Raw genomic sequence first — 19849 nt, forward strand, 5'->3', positions numbered from 1 at the left:
CAATACTTCATGGTATGGCTCCGTGCCACATACAGTAGACCTCCCAGCATGTCTATCGCTCGCAAGCTAGTAAGCTCTCGAAAATTTTGTATTATTGTTTCCTTGCGAAAGAAAAATGTAAATAATTTCTCCAACCAATACTGCAGCTGTCGGGTGTTGAAGAAAACATAATGAAAAGACCTCTCAACCAATTCCATTCCTCGATGCAAATGTTTTACACAGACCGGTAACACATGCAATGACCCCCAACACAATTGAGCTGGTTCTTGACCAGTTCCAACGCTACACATTTTGCTTGGATGGCCCGTTACACATCCACCCACTTCACTTTCTCGGGCGATATTTCTTTTGCTTTGGAATGAAAATTATTGTATAGTACCTCTACCAGTTCCTCGCAGCCCCTACTAAAACGCTGTTAGTAGGACCTGTGCGAGGCAAACGACTTCACGCACAGTTGATCAGAGGAATTCACAAGACCGCGCACACACGTATGACCCATAGTCCAACGTACAACCGCCGAACGCTTGTCTTGTCTAACCTCCTTCTCTGTGACCGCTAAAATGAACTCGAAAGCGAAATAAAGGAAAATTATAAATTTATAGACCTTCTTCGCGTGTATGGCGAAATTAGAAATGAAACAACTATCTCCGTTATATGCTGGCACCTCACTAGGAATCTCCCCTTCTCTCTATATCTTTCTCTTTTTCTCTCTCTCTCTCTACTACTACTTCTTCTATGCTGCCCTATGTCTCCTTTCGTTAAAACTATGAGCATCTTTTATTGTGCTAAGCAACAGAAGAGAAACAAAAATCAATGGGCACTCTGATGCCGCGTAAGATAAGAAACTGGCCGGGTAACACCAAACTTTACCATTAAATCGAATGACACGCTGAAGTCAACGCATAACCGCTCTAAGAAGCAATCCATTCTCATCTGATTGGCCTCATTAAGAATTTATGCTGTTTTCCGAACGCGATCATAGTTTTCACGATTCCAAAAGATTTGTATTTATTCGTTTGAGGCGAGATGACTCTACTTCGCATCGTTTCAAAATTGAACAAAAGTATACGAGACATGCAAACTTTCGACAACTTGACAGCCAACAACGAATGTCCCACTTGTTCACCGAAATATAAAATTATCCTCAACAACAGCAGCTTGTACTGTCCTCTAGCAACTAGTTAACATACACACGCTGCCCAACAAGTTGCTTTGACGTGGAACAACAAAAAGGGCAACCCGATTCGTTCTTATCGCCATCAGAAACGGGCATCCAAAGGGTTCTCCGTAAGATGGTGCTCATAAAAATATGCACAAAACAAAAGAAGCTCGCAAAATGGCCAACTTGGTCCTCCACCCCTTTTCGTCGTATGAACTCGCTTGCTTTCTCCACATATGATCCTTCCATTTACGTCCGTACGTTCTTTTTCCTGCCCTTTACATTTGAACTCCCGCAAGCGGACTACCATAAGATAGCTTGCGCAGCCATCCATCGACCAGTGGAGCGTCCATAATAGCAATGATGATTACACCAACGATAATAATACCTTTAGCTAACCTCCACCCCAATTGTTGAACCGGGGGAAGAGAGACAGTGTTCGAAACTGGCCGAAAAACCAGAATCATTTTTGTTTTGTGTGTTTTTTTTCTGATATCCCCTTTTTCCCGCATTCAAGGTGGTTCAAGTTCTGGCCGCACAGCTTGTAGAGGATGGCTTCCAATTACGCTTTCATCCTATCGAAACCCTTCTGCAGCATAAAAACGCGATACATCAGACGAAGAGACGAAGTGGTTCCACAAACTGCTGCCCCTTCTACTTTCTTGCAATGATGATCGCTTATCGTGCCACCGCTTCTTACTGGGGCTACCCTCCAAAAGTGCCTGAATGTCCGCATTTCAGAGATAAGTAAGGGCAAGAAGCCGTTTACCTTTTGTCTTTGGTTCTTTCGTGGCAAATGCTTTACGGGAAACACTGAGTGCGATGCTCGAGAGTGAACGAATCACAATATTCATCAAACTGCATGGACTGACGGAGAGATGCATACAGTGAACATGACAACTCTTTTGCACACGCTAAGAAAGCACTTCTAAACGTGGTGCACAAGAAGATCTGTTTAGTAGCAGCACCAACAGCTTTCTACGATACTCAATTCTACTTTTACACTTCTGCTACTCTCACTCCAACGCAACAACAAAAAAACTCCTAAGCATCTTCGTACGCTTAAGGCTTGGGTTGGACAAACGCGCCAAAACTATGCTGGATCCGGGCAAAAGAGCGGGTCTGCACCGGGCAACTTGGACCCCGTTATCGGCTATAGTTGAAGTTCGCTCCTTTCCCGATTCTTCTGTGCCTTCCTGCAAACCAGTTTGACCTGTCGAACACCCTTTCCCGATATGCTCAATACCCTCAGCACAATGTTTCTCCCCATTTGAAAGCTACAAAACCTCGGAGAAACCGGTTTTTAACTGTCGTCTATCCCACTCTACCGGCCGGCTGGTTTCGAACGTGGCTGTTTCGTTGTTCTGACACGGCCAACACCAACATGGCCGCCATGATGCAGCCTCCGGCCTCCGTTTGTTGTGCTGGCGAACAGGCGAAACATGACGATGAACCTCCACCTGGACTCCCCCTTTCCACCCTGCTACACCAAACCTTTGCCACGATGTTTTGTCTTGTTGTCCTGAATTTACGGCTTTAAAGGCAAAATAAGAAACTGGAATGGTAACGACCGTTCGGTTAGTCCGAGCAACCGACGATCCAAAGTAAAAGAAATGAATAAAAATTAACTTTTGCGCACCTTTCAGCCGTAAATTTTACATCACAAGCACTTCAAAACACACCTGCACACACACGGCTGAATACGTTTCGGGCGTAGTAGTCCGCACTGCGAAGCTAACTGCATCGCAAGCGTTCGATCATATTCAAGAGAGCAGCAGTCGATTTTGACCATTCTTAAACACACACAAACAGCCGTTGCCTCTTGCGTTTAAACTATCCTCCAATATAATTTAAACGTACAGCTTTTCAACCTTCAAATTCCTCCTCTGTCCTTAACCCTTCCACAAATGATACAATCTACCACCGCTTGCAGACCGTGCAGCAATTGCAGCTTGACAACCGAGGCCCGAAAATATGATGATATGTGGGGAGATAATGTATGTGCTCAGAGCAGTGAGTGCCGTTACCACCATTCTACCACACCCTACTGCTCCGTTCCTTCACGATCACTATCGGTGTATCAATCTACGCGCCATACACTTCGAGACACATAGGGATAACGAAATAAACAGCTGCATCGAGAGGTGCACACGCGTCTGGCCACACTATAGGCTGCATATTTGAGCAACTGTTTGTACCACCCATCCTTTTCAAAACCTCGATTTGTCCAACAGTTTCAATGGGTACCGTTTCCTTTCCCTACACCCCAACCGAAGTATGGGTAACTAAGTAAAAACACCTTTTGTCACGAGTGTTGATTCCTGCCACCGTCACAGCATAGACGAGAGGCGCGAGCTAGCTGCACGATTTGAGGTCACGATGAACGGTCAAACACCTTCGAAGAACACCTACTGAATAACTTTATACTCACATATCACTGTGAAATCGAGGAAGTGTATTGAGGTTTCTGATGTGTCACTGTTTTAGGGATATCTATACGTCCAAGTCTGTCCAAGGTTTTGTTGCGTTTAGAGGTTATCTTATACTGAGAATCCATAGTAATTAAACAACACTGCCAAGAAAACAGAATCAGAAGTGCGATCATTTGCATTAGCTATTGAACTATTTGATCAATCAATGCTTATCTTCCGATACAGCTAATGTTTTAAACAACCGTCATCAAATCTTTCTAGTTTAACTCTTTTTGCCATCGCTAGCATCAGTCGTTGGAAAATCTACATCCCCGGTCAGCTTACATTACCATCAAACTTTGAATGAATTCGTTTTATCTCAAGACGAATCTAACGAGTTCCTAAAACCGATTTTCAACACCACGCCGCTAAGAAGAACATCTTTTGTCGTCACATTTAACCCCCAGAGGGTCTACCATCTAGGTCTTAACCGTCCACTTGAATCCCAGCTTTAGGGCATATTCTTTAGACATTCTGCCGTTAAAAGAAAGGTGATAACCAAATCAAACCAATAAAAAACCAATCAATCCTAAATCGATCCATCAGCGCCATTTCTAGACAGGCTTCGGACGGTGAAGTTCTTTAAAAACTTCAATAACTGCCGCAGTACTTAAAGCAAGCACTTCGCCGCTCCACAGATAAGGTTTAATTGGTTGACGTATTTCCAGCGAATCATCCATCCTTTTGATCACCGGCCAGTTTGACTGTTGCACGAAACTCACGAGACAAATTGATGCCGCCTTTGGAACGCTGCAATTGTAGATTCTATTAAAGCTACTTCTCCACGCATGGCTATCAGATAAATGATTGTCTCCAAGTGGAACTCCAGTTTAGCGCACAACAAAAACTTTATCCCTCACCACGTCCCACTCTGTAATCGGCCGGTCCTCGGGAAAGGAGCTTCTCGGGCAACATTACCGAAAGGAAGCAACAGACATAAAACCGGCTTTCGATTGCCAATCTTTCCGCTTTCTTTATTGCTTTCTCCGGGAATTCGTTCTGCGCTATACCTTTCCCTTGTAGTCAACAGTGATTTGCGTTTTACCCGTTTTCTGTGACATTCACACACGCATAAACGTCGTAAAAAATTGTTTCTTTCTTTCCCTGGAAAACGAGGACATCAGCATACAAACACTGCGCCACGGGACGGATCTCCACTACCACTCTGTGTTGCCAGATTACAGTAGTGTCACCAATCCACCAAAATGGAAAAAAAAACTTCTTCCTTTTGCTGTCGTTTCTAGACATCGAAGCGGACTATCTGCTTACGGTCATCTCAAGAAAGGCACCCAGACGGGCAGTGGTCCCGAGTTGTGGGATGACTCTCGAACCAAACCCCCTAACACAAACGGGAGAACACCTCTAAAATCAAGTTGTCGGACATACGTGATGATTCCAGTTCTTCCAATCCTACGTAGATCGCGCGGAGCTCGTTATCCGGCAACCATTATAGTCAGCGGGGGGGTTCAGCTAGAAGCGCTCAGATGATGGAGTCTGCAGCTCCGAAAGGGATCAGTTTATAATATTTTCCATTATCCGTCCATCCCGCTTTACTTCGTTAGTCTGCGTTAAATCGAAACTAGTAGGCTTTGCTTCAAAATATCGATGCTCCGTTCGCTCGTTAGCCGAAACGAAAGTCTGTTCTTGATAATCAATTTTATTGTTATTTTAGGCAAATTAGTTAGCTTTACGGCTTTGTCTCGACATTTCGACAGGATGGAAAAAAATGAACTTTGGAATCGAATAAATAGCCGAAGGAATTCTATAGCCCTGCAATATTTCACAGTAGCATTTTGTGATTATTCACAACGCACCACGGAATAGTTTTTCTTCTAAATGAATTTTAAGTTCAACATATAAAAATGAGTTACTAATTATCGTCAAATTTCACGCATTAACCAAGAGCCACAGATTGCAGTCATATTATTCATTCTAAGCATAGAACAGAAGTATTCAAAAGTCAACATCAAGGCAATAGAATGCAAGATTCTACAATACATAGCATTCTATTTAAATAGTCATCTGTACAAAAGGACTACGAACAATAAAATGCATGATCACGAACATACGTTTCACTTTTCTTCCAAATTGCCTTTTAATAGTAGCGTCTCGAAGATTACCACAAAGAAGCAACCATCATCGGCAGTTTCCTCCAAAACTCTCTGCCGCACAGTACAATTCAACCAATAATTGCTCCACAACCCTTCATTATTGGAGCTTCTTTTCTCGTGCGCTGAAACTTTACGCGGTAGCGCGCATCTGCACTTTCTGTTTCGAACTCCCTCCCAAACACGAAACGATCTTCATTTTAAATACAAAAAAAACATCACCTGACATGCGCTCGGGATTGTACCGTCGCCACCAAGCCTCTGTATAATTAAGAGCACGGTGTGTGGTGAAATGGAAGGAAACGCTCGACATGCTTCTGCACCACACCGTCCACCGAACAGGTCAACCCCAAAGAAGGTTCTTCTCTGTGGCTTGGCTCTGTGGCTCTGTGCTAACACAAAATGGACAAAGCTTCGGTCGGGACTATGGACAACAGGTGTGATTTGAAATCCGTGTATGACTGTTCGTACTGCGATTGGCGATCGAGAAAAAAATACCCCAAAACGGCAACCGTTTAAATTAAAACGCTACCAGCCCAACACCACAAAACCACAAAAACTTCTTTTTAGCGAGCGATACCCATCACCATATGGCGATCGCCAAACGGACTGATTCTTATCAAGCACCCGGAACGAAAACAAAACAAAATTAACGAGCAACAACTTCTGAGAATCGTTTCATCCCTGCAGTATGCCGTCATTTGGGGATCTCCATTAGGATGCTACAGGGTGGAATTTTGCACGGTTCCAGCACCAACCTATAACAATAAGAAGGCCGATCGGCTTGAAAAAAAACTCCAAGGATAGACACTTCCTGCCGTCAGCTGCCATACACGTTCAAATGTTGGACCCTAAACTACTACCTATATTGCTACACAAATCTGGAACAAAAAGGATCATTCTGCCAAAGCTATACTCCCCTGCCAAACCTCGTATGCCCAGGCGATTGTTTTCAAAATCATCGCCATCATGATTCGACAGCATAAAAACCAGAAAAGCTTCGCTGACGATGATAGACGTGCGAAACACTATTCACCGCTGATGTTTTGCAACACGATCATATCTTTTGCAAAGTATACGCTGTACATACCAAATTCCTTGTAGTCTTCGTTGCGCGTATGTTCTGGGTCGGCAGGCTGTTTCATCGACAGAAGGGGAGTTTCCTGGGACATATAATTTTCAAGCCTATCCTTCCGTGTTTGGTTAGTTTGTGTTGGGTCATTTTTTATACTCCGTCAACCTGTAAATGCATTGCGGTCGCTAGCAACACATTGCGTTTCGAAAAGTGTTACACAAATGCATTTCAATTGTACTAATATAGAAAAATAAAGCAATACCACTAGACGATTGCCTCGACGAAAAACGTATTTAACATTAATGTTTTAGGGACAACATATCATAACCTCCTAGTATATTGTGGTGGATTCATTCGGAAATAATTGTCACACAACGAACACACACTTGCAGACATAAAAAAAAACTTTGGCACATAAAACTTGCATGAGCCAAATTTTGGTTACATTTTTAATTCGAAAAACATACGTATCCGCTATGCTGACAGTGAAGTTTGTAGGGCAAACACAAATATTTTTATACACGTCCATAAACCATTTGAAACGATTCCCACGAAGGTGTTGACTATAATGTTCCTCCTTCACCATGAAGTTGCGTTTAATTTTGAATAAGTTGATTTATTGTTCTTTAAGTTGATCAATCGAACGTAGTAAGTGTTGTGTTGATTAATAGACAATTTTTATTATTTTAATGTTTCTTTATAAAAAAACATTTTAAAAAAAATAACAAAAACGCTTCCTATTTCATGCCAGCAATCATTTACTCCATCACAAAGTTGCAAACAAAGCTAAAATCCATCTATCAGTTCAACCAATAAGAGAAGATTTTTTCATTCGTCGCGTTCCATTTCAGCCAGGTAAAATTGTCGCTAAAGCCAACCTCAAACTTCGTTCCAGCGTTGTACTCCTAATTTGAGGCCTTACATGACTACCGGTTGACTAATTCGTTTAATTTTAGCTTCATCATACGACGCTAAAAAGGAAAGCTAGTTCTTCTCACAACCTTCTCAGCGTTGTCGCTTTCCCTTGGAATTTTCCACAGTAGCAGCAGTGAGCAAAAAACACCAAACTCATGTGTACTCACATGTAGCTACCGGTATCATATAAAAGACACTTTCACCACACAAAGTACTGTCTCGTTCCGCGTGTAGCTCCGTGTACGACGACCGTGAATAAAAACTTCTGGAACGGAAAAACTTTTTCCAACCAAAAGCAAACCACACATCCGACCACTTATAGACAGACAGGCTAACCGTGATTGATCAGTTATGACGCTGCTGATGATGATGATCGCGCGATGTGACGAGTTTTGCCGCTGGAGACACATTTTTTGGATGCTCTCCGAGTTCCTCTTCCGTTTCGAGTATATGCTCGCACGCGAAACAATCCATGAGGACTAGCGCTGTGATGAGGAAAGGTTCATAAATCTACACCCTACCTTCGATTATTGGTGTTTCAACTTTCACCCAGCCATTATGAAGGTTTTTTTTTCTTTCTCTGAGTTTTGTTCGTCACACCTAGTAAGACCGCAACCAAAAACACCCAACCGACCAAGCTTTCATCAGCTTGCGATCCACTATGGGACAAAGTGAGGTTGCGTTTATGAACAATCATAATTAAACGTCCACAACGAACTTCCCAGTACCGATAAGCTGGAGGGGCCAAAAGACTGCCGACTGCCAAAAGACGCAGCGCGATGGCGAAATATCATTTTCAGCTATCATTAAGCACTTGAAAAAGCGTGGAACCGGGAAGATAGAATTTATCCATTCATTATTTATAACAGTGCCCGGCCGAATTAATGCGCCTCGACAAAGCCATTTTAAATCATCTTCACCAATCTCATCCTTTTGATCCTTCCTCCATATTCACCCGGATAAGGGAAGACAGTTCACTTATAAGAACTTTGCGACTTCCACATCATAACTTCCATCCCTTCAAAGGAGCTTTCGCCCATAGCACAGCGAGCTTGAGGACAAACAAACTCGAGAAGCACTCAAACGTATAAATGAAATTCAACCCCAAAAATGTCAACCCACTCTGCATTTGACCCAGTCACCTTCCAACGATTTCCATGGGCGCCAACAAGAGTTTAGAGGAAGCAAAGAGCCACAAATCCTAGCTAGTACATAACCCTTGAAGCCAAATTTCTCACAACCCGTTCCCCCTGAACACCCTCACCTTCTGCCATCTCTTCGAATTGGCGGCTATGGGAGTACGCTACTCGCCGCTCCTACGACTTTAGTCATAAAACGTCGAGAAATATGTTTCCAGCAGAAAGGATTGGCTAACCGGTAAAATGTACTTATAAGCCGCTTTCAATATCCAGCTTAGGATGCAGTCGTGCACTCACCCAAATGAACGAACACGAGATATGCGCGCTAGCAATGCCAACCGTTCGAGCCAAGACGACATTCGCTAAATGACACTTCAAAACCTTCCGCTTCTTTCTCGCTCCTCCCGCACCTCGTACCACATTCCATTCCAGTGCGTCGCGAAAACCCAACCGAATGGTGCAAATCCGATTCTCTCTTCCTTTCCTGCAATTGCACCAGGACAAAGCGCAGTCGCCATACAAACCGCACCGGCGAAGGCTTGGCCGGGATGTGCCGTGGAGTCAGGAGTCTGCGAGCTAAAAACCGGTTGTTCCCCAGTGCCGCCACATTCGAATGCGAGACCGTCATATTTAATACTGCTGCTGTGTAAATGTGTGTGAGTGCACTCGCGCGTGCAAGTGTGTACCACACCAATGAATGTCTCGTGTCTTGAACGAGAAGAAAATCGGTCCCAAAGGGAAAATCAGTCTCCGGGCATCACCGACCGGCACCTCTAATCTCTTCCCCCATTGAAAGAACCGGCGAGAAAGAGGAATCCGACTTACGAGATGAATACAACAAGACAGCTCACCATCAGCTACATTTGCATTAGTATTAAAATCCGTTTATTAATAAATTTGCAATATGCAAATGGTTGCTCCCCTTCGGTTTGTCCCCTGTTCTCCATTAAACAAGCCCAAGCCCGCCCATGAGCTGGAACGAAGACATAGAAAAGCCCAATCAAGGCTTTTACAAATATGAAAATTTATTGATCACCGTATCACTTCCAACTCTTGCCATACGATGCGCGCCCGTCCACACACTATCAGGAACACACTTCGAAATGAATCATATTGTAGATGGTGTTGTTGTGCTTCCCAGTATCCGCGCAATCACGCATTGCTGGCTTCCCTGGCTCGCTCCGCATCCCAACTGAGCTAATAATAATGCTAAAAGCGAGCACACTGGTAGGGATTGATTGTTCACTTGCCGTGGTCCACAGATGGGCCCACACCAACCGAGAACCAATTCGTTCTCCTTCGATTGATTTAGTCGAACGCTGGTCGAGGGAGATCACGTTGCAGACCAACAATTCTACACGGCGGTTTGAAAACGCGCGTTGTGTTGGCAGTGATCTAAAAATTCAATAGAGAATTGACGCGATGCTTCGAAAACAAGAGCCGCACAGAGATGGAGCTCATTATTAATGCTGTGCAGCGTCGCTGCCCTCGTCAGGGAAGAGAACATGCAGCCGAAAGGAGGTGTTTAATTAGAAACGATGACAATCATTTCTTGCATTCAAACGTGTTTTTATTTCTTCCAACAGCACTATGATGGTCTCTCCACCTTAATTTTAATCCGTACAATTATTTCATTTTAGATATTGCGAATATGCGAAATAGTAAAATTAACATATCGCCAGAAATTTGATCAATTTGTTACATTTATCTCACACGCAATGTTCATGGGTATTCATGGATGGTAGCAAATACTTCCCTTCGTGATTGCTCATCGGTTTCGCTGTTTAACTGAAGCACACTTACCAAAACACACACACACACACACGCATACATAACGAGTCCACCAACCACGTTCATTATTCCAATGATGGTGTTGCAATTCCCGAAGCCACAAACAGCTGCGCATTGAAGCAAAACAGGCGCAGCAGTAAATGCCTATCGTTTCGGTTGTGGCAATACAAACAAACCCCATCGATTGGCATGATCATCAACATGAACCACAGCACGGACACACATACAGCACATTATTGACAATCAGGCAACTGATCGCGCCTCGAAAGCAACATCGTTTGCTAATTGTCTGGGCAAATGAAACTGTTCTCTCGAAGCACAGGAAATCGTGTATAGTAAGTGTGCCTGCAACCAGCCCATCCATCATCACAGCCGTTCGTCGATATGTCACCCCAATGCGGTACGCCATTTGACCCGAAGTCGAAGGTAAAGGCTCATGAGTCATGTGATAGCAATGCCATCACAGCGCGTACGTACGCGCGAAGGGGTTCTCGGCGATTTCTCGGCGGGTCGACACACAAACAGTTCCATTCAATGCCACTGCTGGACTGGAACACAAATCAACCGCAAAGTTCCTTTGCGCGTGTTTCTGCCTCTGACTGCAAGTTTAAAGACGATTTGTGTTTACACGAGCTCTCCACACCTCTGGTGCAGCATCCTTGCATGCGTGTAGCATTTCTGGGGACTAAAATGAAATCGTCCGCTAACTGCACTGCTACCACTTTACTCCAACGGATGCCAATTAAAATTTTGTCTAAATGGTACCGTCTACCAGTTTCGTTTCAAAACACTTGCCCTTTTCTACTTTATGCAACTACTACTTAAAGGTTTTATTGTTCAAGGTGATAGTCCGAGATCATAAACATGTTTTGTTGCACACAAGTGTTACTAAATGTTGACTCATTGCTTATCATTGTCGTGAACCATTGACTACTCGTCAATTTCTTTGTATCGCACATTCCATATTATGTTCTTCTACTGAAAACAAAGATGTCTAAACGAGGCACATACAAAGGGCCCGAGGGAACTTAAAGATAACGAACAGTAGACGATAATGATGATCCACCTTCAACGAACGAGATCGTTAGGATGAGACTTTTTATATTTGTAAAATTTGACCCTCCACTGTATATTGGAATAGACATTGGAACTCTTGGAGAAGATATTCGACTATCTTCCTACAAAGAATAAAAATCCTATGAAATTCCTACAGAGAACAGCTGTCGTCTTTTGGAGGAATTACTCTGTGCTATTCATAATGTTTATATCAATCTGCTATCACCACGGCTGTGTCTTAGCGCTAAGAAGCCTATTTCTGATAAAACTGATTTTGAGATTATCCAGAAGTGAGCCATCTCATCATCAAGTCACAGTTGATTGGCAAACGTTCTGAACAATAAATTATATACACGCACACAGGTGATGGTGACTTGTTTTTTTTTTTTGCAATCGGCACAACAACCTGGCTTTCTTTGACTTGATGCACCTGTAGCGGGATAGTCAGTCCTGCGTACGAAGGATTGATCCGGATGGAATTTTGGACCGGTCCTGTTTGGAAAGACCGGCGCCGGTACCAAAACACCATCGTGCCGCCCCATTGACTTTGATTTTAAGGACTTTAAGTATTAGGACTTCGTTTGTATCTTCACGAATAAAATTTTAAAATCATCTCGATCTATGACTTACCATCAAACGAATTTTTGATAAAGTCACGGTAAAAATGATAATTCATGGATATCCACCGTCTGCAGATAAACATTATTGAATAAAACACAACTCACTTCTGAATAGACATCCACTGAACGATTAAATACACAATGAATGTCCATCATCCTCAAGAAGTGTCCAGCAACACCATTGGTTAATGGTATTAACGCTACTTTAAACAATCAACAGCTATAGCTCGTGCGAACAAAGCAATGCGTTGTGTTTCGTGACGAGTTATTGTTTTCCCAAAAGTATAAATTGGCGACCGAACCAGTTCTACTCCGTTATTATTTATTATTATGGATTATTTTCCTCTCTGCTTAGGTGCCTGCATCTACTATTACCTCACCAGACACTATTATGGCCACCGTGCCTTTATGTGTGATGTATGTGTGCAATGTTTGTCTGCATTGTTTTATGCATTATCATTCCTTCGCTCGGATCGCAAGACCAGAAAAAGCAAACAAAATACAGGTACAGTAGAAACGATAATTACCTTCAGCATCCAGCAACCAAGAATCGTTTCTCGAAGATCGAATCAAGGCGCACTAAAAGCCATTTGAAGCACAGCCCGGGTCAGGTCAGTGTGGGCATCGTTTCCCTCCATTTTTACCTGAATGATTATATGCCTTTCCAGCTCAACCGCATACATACATTCCGTCGATCTCTTCCGAGACCGAACTGTTCGGCGAGCGTGTTTGATTCATCATATCTTCGAAAACGTGCATTTTTCCCCGTTTTCTGATGCACCGAAGCACAAGCATCGTTTTGTTATGAACTTGCTGCTGCTTTTTCCCATTCAATGCCTACATCCTGCGTATTCGAATCACCGAGGAAAATCCCATTTTTGCACCTTTTCCGGTAGGATCCGGAGCCTGAAACGAATATCGACAGCCATAATCGTTGTGTGTGTGTGTGTGTGTGTGTGTGTGTGTGTGTGTGTGTGTGTGTGTGTGAAGCGAACGCATTACAAAAAAAGGAAACATGCATACAAACCTCCGAAACCGAAAACAACAGTTGTTGAATGCGCTTTTGTTATATGTTCGTGCACACAACCGTCTGGAAAGAAGGTGCATGTTTCGAATCATTCCAATTCCGATACAGTGCAATGGTGGCTGGGAAAAACATCATTCCGTTAGAGGCAAAAACACACACACACACACAGCCACCTCTAGCACACGTTAGACTTTAGACTGCGCGATGCAGCGGATGCGCATTACAATTCCTTCGGCCGCCGTAGGAAAGGAAACTGAAGACCAAAGCGTTTAATTTTCCAATCTCGAATCTGGGAGAGTAAACCTCGGAGCAACCCTGCTACATCAATTACACCGAAGCCATTTACAGAATGAACACCGTAGGACACACCGTTCTGCAAGTGCTTCCTTCGGAACGCGATTATACTGCCCGTGCAACAAAGGATACTTTAAAATTTAATTACAAACATTTTGTTTCATTTCATTCCGTGCTAACCGGCTGTCATCGTAAACTGTAGCTGCATCAGCAGTCTCATAAATCACAACACAAGAAGTGTGTTCTCGAGTACACCTTTTTGAGCAGTTTGTATAGAATTCCGTTCAATCCAATAGATGTGCACTTTATTCTATATTACGAGCAAAAAGGGATATCGCTAAAGTGGGCAGAATGGTGCTTCTCAAACGTTGCTTCTGCTGTACTTCGACATCTGTACCGCGCTTCTACATTTTGCTTATTTTCGTGATTCAGCGATCCTTGGACCTCTCCATTACACATCCTTTACTTTTAAATTTAATTAAATGAAGAACGAAACTTCACACGTTCTTCTCTGCCTTAGTGCCGTGCGGCCGTGGTGCATGCATGCCAATTTAATTGCTCTCGAGAGGACACCGAGATGCAGCAAAAAGCACTGAACGCGAGCTCAAATTTATGAACTCGCTGCTTTACGAACGTGTACACTATTGTGATGAGCCCTTCTGACCCCCGGAGCGACAGGACAAAACGTGAACCGACGAGTGGGAAGGTAAGCGCTGTTTCTCTAGTATCGAATTTCTTGCCAGCATCGAGTGTTTGAATAAATATGTAAGAAAAAAAACTCCCCGTGACTGCTATTGTGCTATCAAGAGTTAGCAACAAGCATTTCTTGGTTTATTTGAACAGCCTTTTTTTCTTTGTTCCCAATGGTATGGTTTTTTTGTCTACCTCTCTACATCAATCCGACAGACACAACGGTTAACTTCACAAAGAAGCATGATAGCATAAAAAGTGCGTCATTCTAAATGGTTTTAAAGGATATATTCAAGAAGATTGCAGCGGATTTGCGGATCTACTTTTTACGATATTTTCAAGGGCCACCTTCTCCGCCCAGAAAATCTTTTCAAATCTTCATTCTCCAGAGGTATAAACTACTCCAGACGATCAAGCATACGAACGATCACCTTCGCGGATCGCCTTCATCCACACCATACAGATCGAACGCATACGATATACCTTCACTGCTGTAAAACCCGCGAAATATCGCACCAACCCGAGTTTCAAAGATGAGCGGGTTGATTTCAAAAATGCGTGAACAACTCGATCAATTGACCGATCACCAGCTAGTGTGTGTAGCGGGTTGGATTTCAGGATTTTCAAGCCTCCACAACATCCTACTACTGATATAACCATCGCCATCTTTAATTTCCATTCCTGGCTTTTGCATTCATCGGCTGCCTCAAGATTCTGCTCATTAGAGTACGCCTCAATGACAACCCTATGTTCGAGTCGTCCAGTAGTGGTAAAGCCGATCAAACCGGTTACGCGACCCAAGGAATGCGTAAAATTAATGTCTTGTCTCGATAGGATCATGGAACTGGTCTCCTCTCTTTCTCTCTCTCTCTCTCTCCCTATCCGCTCTATGATTGCGAAGATCAAGTTCCATCCACTGCCTACTCATTCTTCTTCATTTAACCCTAGACATGACTACAGGCTAGCGGCTAGCAAAAATTATCATACTAATGACCGAACAATATTTTGGAGCTTAAATGATCCACAGACCAAACGGACTTGAGGCAAAGGAATTCGAATGTGTTTAGCTAATTATACGCCTCTTTTTCGACGATCATCCTCCAACGCCTAGGTCAGGATGTTGGAGATTTTCTAATTTCAGCACCCAATCGTCAATGATCGACGCCACGTAAACATAGCACTAGAGTCCAAAATAATCAATGGTTTCGAATGCTAGAAAGGCAGGGTTGTATTTTATGTAGGCTATAATAGCTGGTAAGCCGATTCTTATAGGGATTTATTTTGCGTAGAATAGGGAAATATACGAAATAAATGTAAGTCATATACAGCCAACCGAAAGATGACATCGTAAATAGGTAGCTTAACTTATTGGAATCTAATACGTTAGCGTATTATACACATCGTCTTCTAGAATCCATATTGCGATGTTTTACACCACAGACACGAAAACAAGCCACGCTGTAAGACCAACAACATGAATCGCAGATATTAAAAATTTGGATGATATACAGTAGTGTTTCAACCTTTCGTTATATTAAACTTGTTTCAACGTCGTCACTGGTAAAACTTGAAATTTTGTCTTCTATCCTCAAAATGTTTGTCAGTGCCAGTGAAACGGATATTATACCCGTGCCACACCAAGGTAGCACAAACTTTCCCCACATCAAACAACACAAGGTTCCGTGTTGCGGCCTTCACCAACTACCCTGCCCTGGCCCTGGCTTGTTGGTGTACGGTGCACAAGAAACTTTTCTACCACCAGGTAAACGAACATTAGTGCAACACTGTACACCTGTGCACGAAAGGAAACCTACAGATGTCACATTCCCCTGCACGGTACATCATCTACGGAACGTGCAGAAGCGCACCACTTCTTACATAAACATATCTTGTGCTAATCATTCGCCATGCATTTATTTATAAGTTATTGACAATTTCCCTTTTGCCGTGGGTGGGTTTTGTCGCTTACCGCACCGAGAAACGCATTATCGAACGGACCCAAAGTCAACCTCTCTGTGGGTGGAAGATTCGTTTACAATTTACGCTTTGATGATCCGTCCACCGACTGCCTAATGTTTTCGGCCCACAGAAATCGTGCGACCCCGCGCGCAGTCCATTAAATAAAAGCTTGATAACTGGCGAGCACTAGCACACATTTTTATACGTTACCAGCTACATTTATCCATCACGATGGACTGTGGGTTTTAATATTTATAAGGTAGCTGCCCGCCCGAGGAACTTGTTGCAACGGACGAAACTGCGCTCTCGCAACAAGCACCGCAATGGCCAACCCTTCTGTGGTACACAGAGATTGTACAACCGTGTCGAACAGTTCTGCTTGTGTCGACGATTTTTATCTAGGTTTTGTGGTCAGTCAGCGAGTTTTTTTCCTTACTCATGTTCTGTGTTGCAGTATGTCTAGTTCTTCGTGCTGTTGATGCATCTAGCCTCTAGGTTGAGTTTTAATCAACGTGTATTTTTGCAATTTTTTTGCCAAATTCCTGTAGTAATAACATGTCTTTAGTATATTTCTTTACGATGATTCTTTAGTATATTACTCAGATAACCACCTTTTTTTCTTCATAACAAAAGATTTACATCAGTGAAAATGTTGTTAACGGTCATAAATACGCTTTACCTCACCCTTGATTAATGAGTGACGGAAACAAAAATTAGGTTTTTGCTCAGAAAAACAAATTTGCTGTAAAGAGCTGTCCAATTCCCTCGTCATGTGTCTTTCCAACTGAATTCCACCACAAAATAGACTCATTAGGCATCAGTTAAAATTGAGCTACCAAAATGGATCCGTTCGGAAGCAATCACCGCACTTAAGTCGACGTAACAAACTTTGCCAAACAAAAAAATAATAATACTCCTACCCTATACGCTATTTAGAGTTCTCTCCTTCAGCTTAACTACGATTGAAAGGCACTTTAGGCACAATAAAAATAGCCATTGCCACTCTTGACCACCCTAACTAGCTCAACAAGTTTCGCTATGTGAGCAAGTTTCCATACCGCAACCAGCACCGAGCCAGCCATCTTTTAAACGAAACATAAAAAGCTACCCAAACAAATACGAACCAACGCCGCCGCTTACCGACCGACTGCACACACCAGTCAGTATTTTTCAGCCCCTTGTCGGTTTTGCATTGCTAGCACACGACGCGCGTTCAAAAGTCGATATCTACTGGAAGAAATACCGGGGGACTGGAGGAACTACATCGTAAGAAATGTGGAGTAACGCGATCACCCCAAGATCTTGGATCGTGCCACCACGCAAAGAGCCACGCGAAGGAAGGCGCACGGTAACGAAACAAAGGCTACTATAGTCGTACCATGCGCTCGTGTTTGTGTCTGTGCGTCGGTATATTTTTGAGTCGGCAAATAAAATTAACCGTTTGGCGAAATCAGCTGTTGGAGGGGTGTTTTCATTTTACGCGATTCATATTCAAACCCCCCGAAAAAAGCATTTTTACTACTGACCGTTAAAACTCGTGACCATGGGCGATTGTTGCGGGCGCCAAATACCTCCATGGTGCTCTTTTTTTTCCTTTTCTAAGCAATAGTTCCTTTGCAGGTTCATCTGGATTAAGCAATAGGTTTTGTGAGTCAGGAGCATCTATCATGTGATTTATCAAATGTTTACTTCTATGTTTGCATTACAACAAACTCAACCCTCACATAACGAGCTTCATCTGTTGCAATGTTTAAATCGTAGCACAAAAACATGTTGTGCGGGTGATTCTTCAAGGTTGTAAATAATGAAACTCTATCAAGGTGCACATAATTTGTTTATCAAGCTTACAAAATGAAGAATTCATTGTCGCGCATTGAGCGTGAAGAAAAATGTTCAATGCTCTCAACATAATATCTTCAAGAGAATGAGGACTTATACTACCTACTTATACATAAGCTTTTTTTTGCTTCAGTAACCCCATATTCGACATTCGAAGGAGCTTTTCGATGTGTTTGTTCCTTAGAAATTCTTAGATATTCTTAGATATATATAGATCAATGTCTATAAACAATATATTCAAACATCACAAGCACGTTAACGATTGATTCTCTGATGGCATAGGGCTGGGCTGCTTCAGAACATTCGATATCATGCCAAAGTTTCTTCAATATTTTAACTTCGTCATCGAGCACCAAAAAAAAGATGACTCTGCATTCTTAAATTTACGTACGAGATCTAGATTCTTGAAGTAATATCAGGTCTCGCATTTGTAGAAGTAAGAATAACGTTGGTAAATCACGTCGTAAAAATGCTACCAGACAACCAAGCGTTAAGACCGTATATGATAAATGTTATATCAGTATTATGAAGGTTTTGGACTTCATGGCTCTCTTTTGGTAACTTTGGGACAAGTATAGTAAGTATAGTAAGTATAGTATAAGTATAGTAAGATTTTAAGGTACCTCGCACCTTTAAACCTTGGATGTAGGAATTGCACTACACCCTCTTCTTTATCGGAACAACATCCTCACGAGGTCTACACCTGCAATTTCTACCATTTTTTGATTTTTTTCCCGTACCCGGATAGTCAGTGCTGCGAACGGGGATTAGGTCCGGATGGGATTTTGGACCGGTCCGTTCGTTTGAAAACCGGCGTCGCTACCAATACACCACCGGGCAACTCCATACACCACTATCTCTCAAAGAATACGCAGCAAATTTTTACATACCTGTAAGAGTTCTGCAAACATTCATCGTTCGCTTTGTGCCAGGAAAATCCATTCTCGGAGCCATTTCTCAATAACGGCTCTACGTTCGAGCCTTTGTACCAATCAGCAAACGGGGTTCTATTCAAACAAACTGGCAATTGGATCTTCAAAGAACGTTTTCTGAGTCACAGCTACTTGTATCACACGGTGCCGTAAACACCTTCAGCGCTGACGTAGTAATATCGTCATGATTACACACACACCATTCGAACCACAGTGAGCCTTTTCTGTCTCGGTAACGTTTTGCACTAAAAGCTGCTCTCAGCAGCAACTCGATCCTCGGCCGACCGCAGCAGTGTCGTTGCACAATATCATCACCACAACACAATAAACGGATAAACTTGAGAACCACCACCTGTTTTGGGGGATGCTGTTGGGAGTAGTAATTGAACGCTGTTAACCACGAAAGTGCAACATTACAAACCGTTACCTCACACACAGTGACGCGTCGGATCAATCGATCGCGCGTTCGGCACACGGATTTTACTTTTCAATTGAACAAACAAAACACTTTGTATGTTTGTTTCTTCTTTGCTTCTCGTGTTTTTTTTATGTTTCGATTCACACATTTATCGTACTTCGATAGACTGGAGATTTGTTTTGTTTTTTTCTTCTGCTTGTAAAAACGGACGATCATGATCGTCAAACTCACACAAAATCGTCGATCTACGGCGTGATCGCCGGATCTTGGATAATCTTTTTCTTCCACCTTACGAATGCCTCATCTTTTCGGGAGCCACTATGATACGACCGGAGAGGCTGCTTCATTCGCGCTTA

General features: G+C 42.8%; 1 protein-coding gene across 1 annotated transcript in view; it reads right to left on the minus strand.

Annotated features, from left to right (window-relative positions):
- The window catches only part of LOC128715796 (hemicentin-1-like), a 63851-nt gene extending 44754 nt beyond the window's left edge, over nucleotides 1-19097 (minus strand). The window contains exon 1 of the mRNA XM_053810713.1: nucleotides 19034-19097. Within this exon, the coding sequence (XP_053666688.1) occupies nucleotides 19034-19097 (64 nt within the window). The remainder of the gene's footprint in view (nucleotides 1-19033) is intronic.
- Between the last annotated feature and the right edge of the window lie 752 nt (nucleotides 19098-19849).

Source organism: Anopheles marshallii, chromosome 3, assembly GCF_943734725.1.
Source record: "Anopheles marshallii chromosome 3, idAnoMarsDA_429_01, whole genome shotgun sequence".
Classification (NCBI taxonomy): Eukaryota; Metazoa; Arthropoda; class Insecta; order Diptera; family Culicidae; genus Anopheles; species Anopheles marshallii.